General features: G+C 46.9%; 1 protein-coding gene across 2 annotated transcripts in view; it reads right to left on the reverse strand.

Moving 5' to 3' along the window:
• arhgap31 (Rho GTPase activating protein 31) overlaps positions 1–15,570 on the reverse strand; it is a 120,568-nt gene that overhangs the window by 29,331 nt on the left and 75,667 nt on the right. For both annotated transcript variants that reach the window (XM_078408921.1, XM_078408920.1), the window contains exons 4-6: positions 12,074–12,156; positions 10,676–10,783; positions 2,081–2,226 (exon numbers count right to left, since the gene is read on the reverse strand). In XM_078408921.1, the coding sequence (XP_078265047.1) occupies positions 2,081–2,226; positions 10,676–10,783; positions 12,074–12,156 (337 nt within the window). The remainder of the gene's footprint in view (positions 1–2,080; positions 2,227–10,675; positions 10,784–12,073; positions 12,157–15,570) is intronic.

Consider the following 15,570-nt stretch of genomic DNA (forward strand, 5'->3'; position numbering starts at 1 on the left):
AGGCAGCAACTCTGCCGTGGCGCCACCATAGAGACCGAAGAATTATTCTGCACACCAGTGAAAACTCTTGAGCGTGCAAAGGAATTCAACCAGAAGCCTGATCTATATGTGGTCGGGTACGTGTTGCATAGTTCTCAAAGAGAGCGCTGCTTTAGATTTTTTTTTAGATTTTATTTTGGATTTTAGAGATACAGCGCGGAAACAGGCTCTTCGGCCCACCAGGTCCGCGCCGCCCAGCGATCCCCGCACATTAACACTATCCTACACACACTAGGAACAATTTTTACATTTTACACAGCCAATTAACCTACATACCTGTACGTCTTTGCAGGGTGGGAGGAAACCGAAGATCTCGGAGAAAACCCACGCAGGTGACGGGGAGAACGTACAAACTCCGTACAGACGGTGCCCGTAGTCAGGATCGAACCTGAGTCTCCGGCGCTGCATTCGCTGTAAGGCAGCAACTCTACCGCTGCGCCACCGTGCCGCCCGAGTCCCGTGCCCGCCCCACACTTACACCTGGAGACATCCACTCATGTCGAGCGACACAATGCACAGTTGGACTATAGAAGACCAGACCTCCTCGCAGATGTGCGCCCTGCATTTGGCAGGAATGCTCGTGCAGAACTTGCGAGGCAGGTGAGATCGACTTTAGTGCCACTGAGAGCATTTTCCTGACCAGGTCCTGGAATGTGTCGCATGGAATATTTTCCAGCACTGCACCACCTCCACCTCACTGAGTGCCCTTGTGCTGACTCACCCCACTGTATTCTCTAAACCTAACCCCTCTCCAAGCACTCCACTCCCTGCACAGCTCACGGTAGCTCCGCACATTCAAATGGTCTTTCTATTCCTCACCAACCTCTAATCTCCCCTCATCCTCTGACTCTGCACCATATTCCTCTCTGCTTCTCAAACATGACAGAACCTGTGCATTCTGTGTCTCCCACTAAAACTACCCACTCCCACCCCACACTACGCTCCCACTCGGAACTCCAACCGCACCATTCCCTCCCTCCCTCACCCATATTCCTAAAGGTTCACGAGTCATGATAGGCAGCAGCTTCACCCTACCCACGCAAAGACACTTGTAACCAGTTATAATATTTGGCAAGATAACAGAAATCACTGCCTTTCATAAATACACGCAGGAAATGGTGCAACTAGCAGATTAGGTGGCATCTGTGCAAAGATGAGCAGGGTAAAATGTTCAGGTCTCAGGCCCTTTGTTAGATGTCAGATCATTGGACATGAAACATGGACTCTGTGCCTCTGTCTACTGATGCTGCCTGACCCGCTGAGTGATTCAGGCATTTTCTGTTTTTATTTCAAATTTCAGAGCCTCTGCAGTATTTTTTGATTTGCATTTCACAAGCAAGTAAGGAAAAATGAGGGAAAACTTTTTCAGTCAGAGTTGTAAATCTGTGGAATTCTCTGCCTCAGAAGGCAGTGGAGGCCAATTCTCTGAATGCATTCAAGAGAGAGCTAGATAGAGCTCTTAAGGATAGCGGAGTGAGGGGGTATGGGGAGAAGGCAGGAACAGGGTACTGATTGAGAATGATCAGCCATGATCACATTGAATGGCGGTGCTGGCTCGAAGGGCCGAATGGCCTCCTCCTGCACCTATTGTCTATTGTAATTTGGCAGTAAGATGCTCTGTGTGTCCTGAGGATGTGATAAGGCCCTAAGAAAATCTCAAGCTTGTCCCTGACTTGTTCTCCAGGGGATAGACACAAAATGCTGGAGTAACTCAGCGGGTCAGGCTAGCAGCTCTGGATAGGAGGAACGGTCTCACGTCAAGACCCTTCATCAAACGGGGTCTCGACCCATGACATCACTCATCCCTTCTCTCCAGAGATGCTGCCTGTCCCACTGAGTTACTCCGGTATCTTGTGTCTATCTTCAGGTTAAACCAGCATCTGCAGTTCCTTCCTACGCACTTGTTCCGTGTGGGTTTGGGCTGAAGGGCCCAGTATCACAACAGTTGGCACATTGAGACGGTACAGCTGGGGCTGGGGCCGGGGCTGGGGACTGTGTGCAGATTGTAATGTAGTCCTCACTGTTGCCGCTTCAGTCCTACCTTCAACGTCTTGCTTGATCTGCGTGGCGTTGCTGTTGAACAGCTGATGGACGTGATTCAGGATGAACTCGATAACAATGGACTGAACTCGCACCTCTAGAAATGCAGCATCGTTGTTATATCCAGAACCTTCTATTTCTTTTGACCTGTGAATAAACGGACCGTCGGTCAGATTAAACAGTTGGCGCTTCCAATGCATTTCGGCCCGCCGCGGACCTTTCACCATCCGGCGCGGCCTGGAACGTGGCAACTTCAACAGCCTGACCACGGGAGAAGAAGGCAGGGAAGAGAAAAGACATTCTGGCCTTCCATCACAGTGAGGAGGTGACTGGAGGAGACTCACTGTGATGGATGTTTCTTTTTGTTTCGTGTTGGTTTGTGATTGTGTGTGGAATTGCTTATTTTTATTGCTCTTATTGTTGGACTGTGGGTGACGAAATCTCATCCAAAAGACTTGTTTCCTTGGATGACAATAAAGGTTATTCTGATTCTGATTCTTCTGGAAAGAACGTAAATCCAGTAATAAATCCATTAAAATCCATTAAACATTTCTCAGCCCACTTGCTGCAAATTTCGATTACCATCTTCACTATCTACGGTGCCACACACTTTAGTGTCAACTGCAAACATGCCTTGAATATTCTCAAGCAAATTGTTGATATAAACTACCACCAGCAAAGGGCCCAGCACGGGTCCCTTACGCACACCACTAGTCCCAGACATCCATTCTGAAAAAGGCCCCATAGCAGAAACGTCCACATCGCGGGGCTGGAAACTGGAAGTGCCCTGAGCTAATTCTGCTACCACCATCATCTACTGTACAAGTGATGGCTCCCACTGATTGTCGCTGGTAGCTTGCGCCCTCTTCAGGACGGACGATGACAGTGATGTCACATTTATAACATGGATGATGGACACGAAAGAAGAAGTCTGAAAATCAACCTTTCACCATTACCTTCTGCTTCCTTCCATGAAGTCAATTCTCTATCCAGTTGGCTAGCTCTCCCTGGATTCCATACGATATGACCTTCTAGAGCAGCCTACCATGTGGAACCTTACCAAATGCCTTGCAGGTCCATATAGAACATGTCTATGGCTCTTGTCCTCATAAACCTTTTCAGTTATTTCTTTAAAAAACACTCTAAATCAAATTTGTGAGACCTGATGTCCCACCTTCAAAACCATGCTGACTATCCCGTCTACCCAAATGCAGCTATGTCTTATCCCTCGGAATATTCACCAATAACTCGCCTACCACAGATACCAGGCTCACTGGTCTATAGTTCCCGGGCTTTTCCTCGCAGCCCTTCTTAAACAGAGGCACAACATAAGTTACCCTCCAGTCTTCCGGCACCTCACTCATATCTAATGATGATTTGTATAGCTCAGCCAGGGCGCCTGGAATTTCTTTAGCTGCACACAGTGTCCTCATTTATATCTGATCAGGCCCAGACGATTTGTCCACCTTCAAATGCCTTTCGATGTTCAGCACCTCCTCAACTGTAATATCGACTGTCTGCAAGACAATTCATTAACAGTCCCAAGTTCCCTAGTCTTCAAGTCTTTATCCACAGTAAACTTTCTGTATAGCTCTGTATCAAAATCAGCCTGATAACACTAATAGCAAACATCTGGCGATGTACGCAAGGTGTTATCTGGGGGTCAGAGGACAGGCACAAGGCTTCCCCATCCTCACATCCTTCCACAGTCAAACCTGGAGCCCTCATAACGGTGGCAAAATCAGCAGATAGTTTGGAGACAGAGTCTGTGTGTGTGTGTGTGCGTGCCTGTGTGTGTGGATGTGTGTGTGTGTGTGTGTGTGTGTGCGTGGATGTGTGTGTGTGTGCCTGTGTGTGTGGATGTGTGTGTGTGTGTGTGTGTGGATTGTGTGTGGATGTGTGTGTGTGTGTGTGTGTGTGTGCCTGTGTGTGTGTGTGTGTGGATTGTGTGTGGATGTGTGTGTGTGTGTGAGGATGTGTGTGTGTGTGTGTGTGTGTGTGTGTGTGTGTGTGTGTGTGAGGATGTGTGTGTGTGTGTGTGTGTGTTTGTGTGTGGATGTGTGTGTGTGAGTGTGTGTGTGTGCCTGTGTGTGTGTGTGTGTGTGTGTGCCTGTGTGTGTGTGTGTGTGTGTGTGTGGATTGTGTGTGGATTGTGTGTGTGTGAGGATGTGTGTGTGTGTGTGTGTGTGTGTGTGTGTGTGTGTGTGTGTGTGTGTGTGTGTGTGTGTGTGTGTATGTGTGTTTGTGTGTGTCTGTGGATGTGTGTGTGTGGCAGGGAGCTTCGCGCACCGAGTGGTAGGAAAGGTGTAAAGGGTAGTGCCCCTGCCGAGACACACCTGAAGGTGCGAGAGTTTGTGCACAGCAGGGGTCATGTCATAGACGTTATACAATCATACAGCATGGAAAAAGGCCATTTGACCCAACTCGTCAATGCCAATTGAGTTGCCCATTTAAACCAGTTCCATTTCTCCCATGTTGGACACAAATCCTCTGAATCGTTCCTGTCCTTGTACCTAAGCAGATGCCTTTTAAATGTTATTGTAACTGCCTCAACCACTTCCTCTGGTGTTTAGGAAGAGCAGTCAAAAGTGATGCAGCACATAAATGAGCCCTGCGGCCCAACCTGTCCACGCCGATCAAGATGCCCCATCGAAGCTCGTCCCATTTGCCCATGTTTGGCACAAATCCTCCTAAACCTTTCCTCTCCATGTACCTGCCTGAGTAAATGTTGTGATAGTACCTGCTTCAACTACCTCCGCCGGCAGCTCGTTCCATACACCCACCACCCTGTGTGCAAGTTGCTGGTTGAAGCCTCTCGCATGAGCGGTGAAGTTTAAAGAAGGTGGAGTGTTATAATACAATGCAGTCAGCAGAAGTGCTCTTGTGCCACTGGATGGGTGGGTTCTCTGTTCACCACAGGTCTTGCTGCTCATTAAGTGTGGATCAAACTTGCCCACGTGGCGTTTGATGTGCCCTCGCTGCCTGAGTGGGGTCCTGGGACAGCGAGGATTTGAGTTGGTGTATCCTCAGACCACACGTTAGTTGTTCCTGTTTATAAACATTGTCACAGCGCTGGCCTAAGCGTTTATTCTAAAATGAAGAACCAACAAGGACTTGAATGAGTCCCCTTGGGCAGGTTTGGATTTTCAAGCCAGTGAACAACTTCTGAAGGTAGTCTGGCTGCTGGAAATGGTCCCTTTTTCATGTTTGCTTTGGACTAATGGATGGTAAATTTCAATGTTACACAACAATGCTCTCTGTAAGCGTGCGATGGCTTTTCCAGTTCATAATTTACAGACTATTTATATTCAACAGTGAGTGGGAGCAAACTAGCACAAGGAATGAATGTGGGTAATTTGACTCTCGATAATGGCGAGAACAAATGGACTTTGGCTGAACACTACAAAGCACATTTCCATTCAGACCAAGCTTCCTCTTACTAACCAGATTACTTTCCTGCCTGACTCCCACTCTGAATTCGCTGCCTATTTGGCCCAACATGGTACCAATGTAAACTTGAGGAGCAGCAACTCATTTTCTGAGTTGCAGACTCAACGTTTGAATCCGCCAATTACAGATCAGAATCTCTGCTTCACTGAAAATAATTCTGCTGCTGCTATTTACGCCCTCTCTAGCTCTTTCCATATGAAAGCAGAAAATAAGGGAAGGCTGTTCGTAGCAGGCTCCAGCTAGGATCTTGCAGGCAAGACTGCTCTTCCTAAACACCAGGGCAGGTACAATAGCGCCAAGAGCTTACATGGGGTGGAGTTTGTCCAGTGTATTCAGGAACGTTTCTTCAGGCAATATGTAGAGGGAGACAGCAAAGTTTGATCTACTCTTAGGAAATTGGGAAGAGCAAGTGACTGAAGTATCAGTGGCAGTCTTTTGGGACCAGCGACCAGAGTTCTATTAGCTTTATAGTGTAAGAAAATAACTGCAGATGCTGGTACAAATCGAAGGTATTTATTCACAAAATGCTGGAGTAACTCAACAGGTCAGGCAGCATCTCAGGAGAGAAGGAATGGGTGATGTTTCGGGTCGAGACCCTTCTTCAGACTGAAGAAGGGTCTCGACCCGAAACGTCGCCCATTCCTTCTCTCCTGAGGCTGCCTGACCTGCTGAGTTACTCCAGCATTTTGTGAATAAATACCTTCTATTAGCTTTATCATAGTTAAGGATAAAGACGGGAAGAGCCCACAAGTTAAAATTCTAAATTGAGACAAGGCCAACTTTGATGGTATCAGACAGAAACTTGCTCAAGTTGATTGGAGTAGATTGCTGGCAGGCAAAGAAACGTCCGGAAAGTGGGATGCTTTGAAAAGTGTGGATGACCCGGAGTTCAGGGCACGCATCTTCCTGTTAGAGTGAGGGCCAAGGCACCTGGGAGTAAGGAAGCATGGATGATGAGAGAAATTGAGCAAAAAGGAAGGAGGCACATAGCGAGATATCGGCAGCTGGGATCAAGTGCATTAGTCTGAAGTCTGAAGAAAGGTCTCGACCCATTCCTGCTCTCCTGAGATGCTGCCTGTCCCGCTGAGTTACTCCGGCATTTTGTGTCTATCTTTGGGATCAAGTGTATCCCTGGAGGAGTTTAGGGCACAGAGGAGCATACTTAAGAAGGAAATCAGGAGCACTAAAAGTGGGCAGGTTATAGTCTGCCAAGATCCTAAGAGGAGATTCTTAAGGAGAATCGTAGAGAGACTTTATCTACATCAAGGTAAAGAAGGTAAGGAGAGAGAGAATAGGCCCCTCAGAAGCCAAACCAGTCACCTCTGTGTGGAGCCGCAGGAGATGGGCAAGGTCCTCAACCAGTATTTCTCCTCTGTTTTACCTTGCAGAAAGACATGAAGACTGGGGAACTTGGAACAGTTAGGCGAGAAGTCTTGAGGAAAACCCATCTCTGTTCTTTTATTGGTCCCATCATCACTAACAATAATAAAGGGCGGGCATCTGTTTTAGTTTAGTTTAGTCTAGTTTAGTTTAGCTCACCTCCAGTTTAAATTCCATTTGGAATATTTTGGAGGAGCAAGAACCAAGAACCAAGTTTATAGATACAGTGCGGAAACAGGCCCTTTCGGCCCACCGGGTCCGCGCCGCCCAGCGATCCCCGCACATTAACACTATCCTACACCCACTAGGGACAATTTTTACATTTACCAAGCCAATTAACCTACAAACCTGTACGTCTTTGGAGTGTGGGAGGAAATCGAAGATCTCTGAGAAAATCCATGCAGATCACAGGGAGAATGTACAAACTCCATACAGACAGCACCTGTAGTCGGGATTGAACCCGGGTCTCCGGCGCTGCATTCGCTGTAAGGCAGCAACTCTACCGCTGCGCCACCGTGACCACCCTGTTTCACATTTGGAAGAATAACCTCATGAAAATATCCAAAATGTTGAGGATGTTTGCCAGAGTGGACATGGCGAGGGTTTGCCAGAGTGGACATGGGGAGGATGTTTGCCAGAGTGGACATGGGGTTTGCCAGAGTGGACATGGGGAGGGTGTTTGCCAGAGTGGACATGGGGAGGGTTTGCCAGAGTGGACATGGGGAGGGTGTTTGCCAGAGTGGACATGGGGAGGGTGTTTGCCAGAGTGGACATGGGGAGGGTTTGCCAGAGTGGACATGGGGAGGGTGTTTGCCAGAGTGGACATGGGGAGGGTTTGCCAGAGTGGACATGGGGAGGGTGTTTGCCAGAGTGGACATGGGGTTTGCCAGAGTGGACATGGGGAGAGTGTTTGCCAGAGTGGACATGGGGAGGGTGTTTGCCAGAGTGGACATGGGGAGGGTGTTTGCCAGAGTGGACATGGGGAGGGTTTGCCAGAGTGTACATGGGGAGGCTGTTTCTCCTGGCTGAGGAGTCCAGAACCAGGGGCCACAGTTTCATAATAAAGGGAAGGTCTTTTGGAAATGAAATGAAGAGACATTTCTCTACAAAAGGTATTACATTTTTGGAACTGTCTATCCCAGAGAGTTGTGAATATCAGTGGTTGATTGTGATCAAAACTAAGATCAATGGCTTTCTGAATATCAATGGAATCAAGGGATATCAGAGTAGCTCAGGATTACACTTGTGCTTTGAATGGATGTGTTTTACGTCCCCACTTCCTCTCCCTCTGCACCCTGTTTAAAACCTGCGTGCGTATAAAGTTTGTAGGAAGGAACTGCAGATGCTGGTTTACACCGAAGACAGACACAAAATGCTGGAGTAACTCAGCGGGACAGGCAGCATCTCTTGTTAGAAAGAATGGCCGACGTTTCGGGTCAAGACCCTTCTTCAGACTAAGAGTCAGGGGTGAGGGAGACACAGAGATATGGACGGGTAAGGTGTGAAAAAGGGAGATCAAAGGGGACGCAGTTCAAGAAAAGTGGATTAGATGGGAAAATGACAACAAGGCTTATAAAGATAAAATTTAATCAGGACAGTCAGATTGGTCGGAGAACGAGAATGGGGGAGGGATTTATGTGGGTTTCTGGGAGAGGGATTTCCCTTTTTCTGTTGGGAGATCATTGAGCTGAACTATTGGCCCAGAATCTGTGTCCAAGGGTGAACCACCTGCACTGTGACTCACCTCTGTGGATCGCCAACTGTGCAATTGTGGCCCCCTCCAGCGCAGAGCACCCCTGCATAGTAACAGGGCCTTCCACAATGTGATTGGACCATATGGTGGGGACAGTGACAGGGCAGAGAAAGTCCTGCAATCAGAACGACTGAACAACAAACGGCGGGTATTTATTTCACAAAATGCTGGAGTAACTCAGCAGGTCAGGCAGCATCTCAGGAGAGAAGGAATGGGTGACGTTTCGGGTCGAGACCCTTCTTCAGACTGATGTCAGGGGGGCGGGACAAAGGAAGGATATAGGTGGAGACAGGAAGATAGAGGGAGAACTGGGAAGGGGGAGGTGGGGGGAGAGAGGGACAGAGGAACTATCTAAAGTTGGAGAAGTCAATGTTCATACCTCTGGGCTGCAAGCTGCCCAAACGAAATATGAGGTGCTGTTCCTCCAATTTCCGGTGGGCCTCACTATGGCACTGGAGGAGGCCCATGACAGAAAGGTCAGACTGGGAGGGGGAGGGGGGAGTTGAACAACAAACGGCAACTAGTTAAGTCACAGACTCTTTGGCTTAACCTACGGGTACCAATTGTCCCGTATTAGCCGGGACATCCGGTATTTTGGGCTAAATTGGCTTGTCCCCTACGGGACCGCCCTTGTCCCGTATTAGGCCCAGGGGGCGCTGTAGGCCGAGACACCGTAGGCCCGGACAGCATAGTAGGAAAAAAACTGCGGATGCTGGTTAAAATCTGTGCCTGACAGTGTATGTTGGGACAGTGTAGGCCCGGAGGCCCGGACGCCGCCTGACGGAGATTGCGTAGCAATCCACCTCCCGGCCCAGGCGGCCACCATTGGTGGGGCAGGAGCACGTGGCCGCTGGCTGGGTGAGGTCACGTGGGTCGCGGGGCGGTGACATCACCTTGTCTCGTATTTGGAGTGCTACAGTTGGCACCCCTCGTTGACACTAAACCACATAATAATATGGCAGGTCGGAAGAAACAGAATGGTCAATGAGGTAATGTTAAGGAGTGAGCAGAAAAATGTTTGAAGGATGGAATTCAGTGTTTATGGCCTAGATAGCTGAAGGTGTTTCTATCATTGTGCATGAAATGGGGATTATAGATATGTTGGAGTGTTAGAGAAATAGTTCTATTGAGCTAAGGAAGGATTTGAAGACAATAATGAAAATGTTAGCTCTGGGGAGCACAGGTCAGGGAGTCAGTGCAGGTTGCACAAGTATTGGTGTGAGCTACGATTTAGACAGCAGAATTTAGGATAAGTTCAAATTCACAGAGTCGGAACCTGTTAAACCACACTGATAATCATTCAAAGAATCAAAGAATAGCAAAAAAATATCAAAGAAGTGTTAATGTGCGGGGATCGCTGGGTGGCGCGGACTTGGTGGGCCGAAAAGGCCTGTTTCCGCGCTGCATCTGTATCTGAAAAAATATCAAAGAGTGTTGTGCTTGGGCAGCTAACAATCCAGCGGTATGGATATTGATTTCCGTCAAGTAACCCTTGCATCCCCTCTCTCTCCCTTCCCCACCCTGGTCATTGTACTAGTTTCACTGTCATCCTGGTGAGTTTCATTGTCACCACAGCCAACAATGGACCATTACTTTGATCATCATTACTTTTTTGCATACCTTTCATTCATTTTTCTAAATCTCTCTCTACATCATCGTCTATATCTCTCATCTCCCTTTCTCCTAACTCTCAGTTTGAAGAAGCGTCTCGACCCGAAACGTCACCTATTCTTTTTCTCTCTCTCTCAAGGTGCTGACTGACCCGCTGAGTTACTCCACCTTTTCATGTCTATCTTCGGTTTAAACCGGCACCTGCAGTTCCTTCCTGCACACTCAAAGAATGTTTCTCTCTCCACAGTTGCAAGCTGATGTGCTGAATGCCTTTGGAGTTTTCTGGTTTCATTCCAAATTCCCAGCATCTTCAGTCTTTTGGTGTAAAATGATAATTCCATCCCCTCCTGCACAGCGAAACACATGCTTGTAAATAAGAATGAGTTAACCTTAGTAGCTTACCTCAGGAGATTGGGAGCCCATACAAGGGCCAGGTTCCTGGAGTGCATGTTTGTCTCGCCGCTAAAGGAAGCAATGTGTGTCAAATGTTTGCTCAGGTATTCCAAAGTTCTGTGGGAGGAAAAAGACGGGGAGAAAATTATGAACAGGTTTACCGGCATTTTATTGAAAAAAGGATGATTTTTGAATTATACTAAAATGTTAAAAGATGGGAATGAAATATCTGCATGAACCGATCCACAAATACAGGAAAAATCAATAAAATATCCACGACCCGTATATTATGTGCAACATTTTCATTCCATTATAGAGTACAGAGTCACATGGAGCTCAGAAGAAGTAGACAGAAGATTTATTTTTCTGAATGTAATTTGTGACCTTGATGTGGTTTTATGTTATTCCGATACTTTTATGGTTACTTTTACTGAGAGTCAACTTTTTTTCTTTAGCAATTCCATATTTATTTAATTATTTAATTTTATATTCTCCTGTTCCCATGATGGGATTCGAACTCGTGTCTTTGATCAACAACCCAGCCCTCCCTGGCTGTCAGGCTAAACACTTAATCAGGAATGCCACAGATGTTACCAGTGTAACAACACAAGCAATGCAGGGCTTCAGCAGAACAAAGCCGATAAAACCCATTCCTTCTCTCCAGATATGCTGCCTGTCCTGCTGAGTTACTCCAGCGTTTTGTGTCTATCTTCGGTTTAAACCAGCATTTGCAGTCTCTTCCTGCACAAAGCCAGATCTCACCATGGTTCAAACTCTCTCCTGTTGATGTCGAATCCTGAGTGTCTAATGCATCATTGAGAAGAGGGCTTGAGAAATCCTCCCTGAACATACTTTCCAACATAGAAAATATGCACGATTGACATATCTTTCAAAGCTGCATAACTTTCGGGGATCAAAAGGACACTAGTAAGTTGTTGTGATATTGCAGGGACTACTTTATTGTATCACCAGGACTACTTTGTTTGCCTGTGTAGTAATGTCTATATAAGAGAATGAGGTGGCCACTCTGGTTCCAGGTGGCCTTGGAATAAACAGCCTGGATTTAAGCTCCAGCATTATAACCTTTTAAACACGTGTACTTGTGGTCCGTCCAGAGTCACAACAAAGGTACAACAGATACCGGACCACGAAGTACAACATAAGTGGGAAGAGCATCTTTAGAAGAGGATGCCATCATTATTTTTCCTACTTTTTGATGCATTTTTGCCTGTGCTTCCAATTGGGATTGTTTCATCTCACAGACATTTTTTAGTTGAGAGTTTCCTTGCGTGTTAGTTGCCTGAAGAGTGCTTAGTGCAATAAGAAGCGCACGGGGCTTGGTTTTGACTGATCAGCCGCGAGCCCGGCGGTGATTTACAGAGTGTGACTGTCGGCTGGTTTTATTACCTGTAATGTGGGGGAGGTAGCTCTTTGATGACATTTTGGATCTTCTCCAGCTGTTCCTCCTCTGACTGAGCAGCAACGGCCTCCTGAGGGTGGAAACAACAGGACTCGGTGACGTGGGACAAGCACACCCATAGTCTGCCCATTTACACTGGCGAAATGGAACTGGATGAAGGTTCATCAAAACACACATCTAGCCCGTCCCAGTAAATCGGTCCCTTTGTGAGATTGTTGGAATCCATTGCAGAAGGGTCATGACCCGAAATGTCACCCATTCCTTCTCTGTCCCCACTGAGTTACTCCAACATTTTGTGTCCATATTCGGTGTAAAGCAGCATCAGCAGTTGCTTCCTATACAAAAATATTATTCTATCTTCATTGCTGTTAAACCAGTTCCATTTGGTTTCAGAACTTCATGTTACTGCATAGTAAAAAATACTGTAATGAAAATTACAAACCAGACCTCGAGCTATCAAGCAAAAGATTTAATCAACAATGCTATTTGATAAACATTTATTCATGGTCCAGTTCTTTGAATTTCAAAGCTACTCAGTGACAGGGATAAAGCATAATGTTTAAGCTGAACAACGTGGCACAGTGGTAGAGTTGCTGCCTTGCAGTGCCTGCAGTACTGTCGACCCGGGTTCGATACCGGCTACGGGTGCTGTCTGTACGGAGTTTGTACGTTCTTCCCGTGACCGCGTGGGCTATCTCCGAGATCATCGGTTTCCTCCCACACTCCAAAGACCTACTGGTTTGTAGGCTGTGTAGGAAAGAAAACTGCAGATGCTGGTTTAAATCGAAGGTAGACACAAAATGCTGGAGTAACTCAGCGGGTCAGGCAGCATCTCTGGATAGAAGGAATGGGTGACGTTTCTCGACCCGAAGCGTCACCCATTCCTTCTCTCCAGAGTTGCTGCCTGACCCCCTGAGTTACTCCAGCATTTTGTGTCTACCTGGTTTGTAGGTTAATTGGATTGGTTTCAATGTAAATTGTCCCTTGTGTGTGTAGGATAGTGTAATTGTGCGCCGAAGGGCCTTGTTTCCATGCTGCATAAGTAAAGTAAATGTGCGCTTATCCAGGTAGGTGTTTACTGATGGGCAAGGTGAGGAAAACTAGTGGGGCCCTGCTATCCTTCCCTGCCAAGCCCACTCACCATCCACTCACCTCCCTTCCAGAAGCTTGAGCCAAATGGAAGTCTCAAAGCTTCATGTTTTGGCTGCATATCAAGGGATATGAAGGAAGAATGTATAAATGGAACTGAGGTAGAGATCAATCAACACAGCAGCCACATTAGCTGATTGACCTTCGCCAACTTGTAAGTTTGGACTTGTGAACATGATGAGCACTTGGCTCTGTGAATATGTTTGTAAAAAGTCTATCAGTGCAAATCTTTGTGTGTGAACACATCTCTCTTTCTATACATGCACGTGCTCATGCCTTTGGACATGCGTTTTATTTGTGCAGATGAATGTATGTCTGAGAGTTCATGAAGCTTACATTTAGACAATAGACAATAGGTGCAGGAGGAGGCCATTCGGCCCTTCGAGCCAGCACCGCCATTCAATGTGATCATGGCTGATCATTCTCAATCAGTACCTCATTCCTGCCTTCTCCCCATACCCCCTGACTCCGCTATCCTTAAGAGCTCTATCTCTTGAATGCATTCAGAGAATTGGCATCCTCTGCCTCCTGAGGCAGAGAATTCCACAGATTCACAACTCTCTGACTGAAAAAGTTTTTCCTCGTCTCAGTTCTAAATGGCCTACCTCTTATTCTTAAACTGTGGCCCCTTGTTCTGGACTCCCCCAACATTGGGAACATGTTTCCTGCCTCTAACGTGTCCAATCCCTTAATAATCTTAAACGTTTCGATAAGATCTCCTCTCATCCTTCTGATTCCAGTGTATACAAGCCTAGTCGATTCAGTCTTTCAACATATGACAGTCCCGCCATTCCGGGAATTAACCTAGTATTTATGTGTATTCATAGACGCAAAGAAAATATACAGCACAGAGCAAGGTGACTTGGCTCAATGTGACTCTCTCTGCTGGTTGAACAAGAGGTCTCCCCTCTAATCTCACTTTCCAACATTTGGGTCAAAACCCTGCAGTTATGATTCTCTAGATAGACACAGAAAGCCGGAGTAAATCGACGGGCCAGACAGCATCTCTGGACAAAATGCATAGGTGATGCTTCGTGTCGAGACCTTTCTTCAGACCCGATCCGAAACGTCACCGATACCTTTTCTCCAGAGATGCTGTCTGACCCGCTGAGTTCCTCCAGCTTTTTGTGTCTATCCAGTTGGAACCAGAATCTGCAGTTCCTTCCTACACGTTTTGATTCTTCAAGTGCACATGCAGGTTACTGCTTAAATGTGTCTCCAGCTTCTGCCTTGACAGCACTTTCAAACTGCACTATCCGTGGGTGCAACGGTAGAGTTGCTGCCTTACAGCGCTTGCAGCGCCAGAGACCCGGATTCCATCCTGACTACGGGTGCTGTCTGTACGGAGTCTGTACGTTCTCCCCGTGGGTTTTCTCCGAGAACTTTGGTTTCCTCCCACACTCCAAAGACGTACACGTTTTGTAAGTTAATTGGCTTGGTATAAATGTAAAACTATCCCTAGTGTAGGGTTGTGTTAATGTGCGGGGATCGCTGGTCGGCGCAGACTCATTGGGCAGTAGGGCCTGTTTCTGCGCTGTATCTCTAAACTAAACTAAACAAGGAGTTCCATACCCTTACCAACAACTGATGAAAAGGTTTTTTTCTCATCCCCCCCCCTCCTATTTCTTGAATCAATTATAATAATTCTATACATCCTATTTTTGTCTCATCTGCTTGGGGAAATAAATTCTTCTTCTTAACTCTGCTCAGGTCCCTCATAATTAGATAGCTCTGAGCCTCCTCTGTTTCAATCTTTCCTGAGAGCTGGCAACATGTTGATGATGATTAGTAATAAACCCTCCCCAATGTGGTTAGGATTCTTCCATAGCCACCTTCTCGTCTCTCTCATCCTGTCCTTTCCCAGCCTCACGGCATGCAATATCACCGCCCAAACATGTCAAGGAGAAAGCGAGAGGCGGGCATGAAAGTTAAAAAAAAAAAGTACGGCTGGAGACACAAGAAGCTGGAGATGCTGGAATCTTGACCAAAACACAATGTGCTGGGGGAACTCGGTGGGTCAGACAGCTTCTTTGGGAAAAATGGACATTTCGGGGCAAGACCCTTCTTCAGACTGGTTGGACTAGACAATTGAAAATAGACAATAGGTGCAGGAGGAGGCCATTCAGCCCTGCGAGCCAGCACCGCCATTCAATGTGATCATGGCTGATCATTCTCAATCAGTACCCCGTTCCTGCCTTCTCCCCATACCCCCTGACTCCGCTATCCTTAAGAGCTCTATCTAGCTCTCTCTTGAATGCATTCAGAGAATTGGCCTCCACAGATTTCTGAGGCAGACTAGTGGGGAGAAAGCTGGAAAAGAGTCGAGGAGCTCGGC

Source organism: Rhinoraja longicauda, chromosome 12 (assembly GCF_053455715.1).
Source record: "Rhinoraja longicauda isolate Sanriku21f chromosome 12, sRhiLon1.1, whole genome shotgun sequence".
In the NCBI taxonomy this organism is placed as follows: domain Eukaryota; kingdom Metazoa; phylum Chordata; class Chondrichthyes; order Rajiformes; family Arhynchobatidae; genus Rhinoraja; species Rhinoraja longicauda.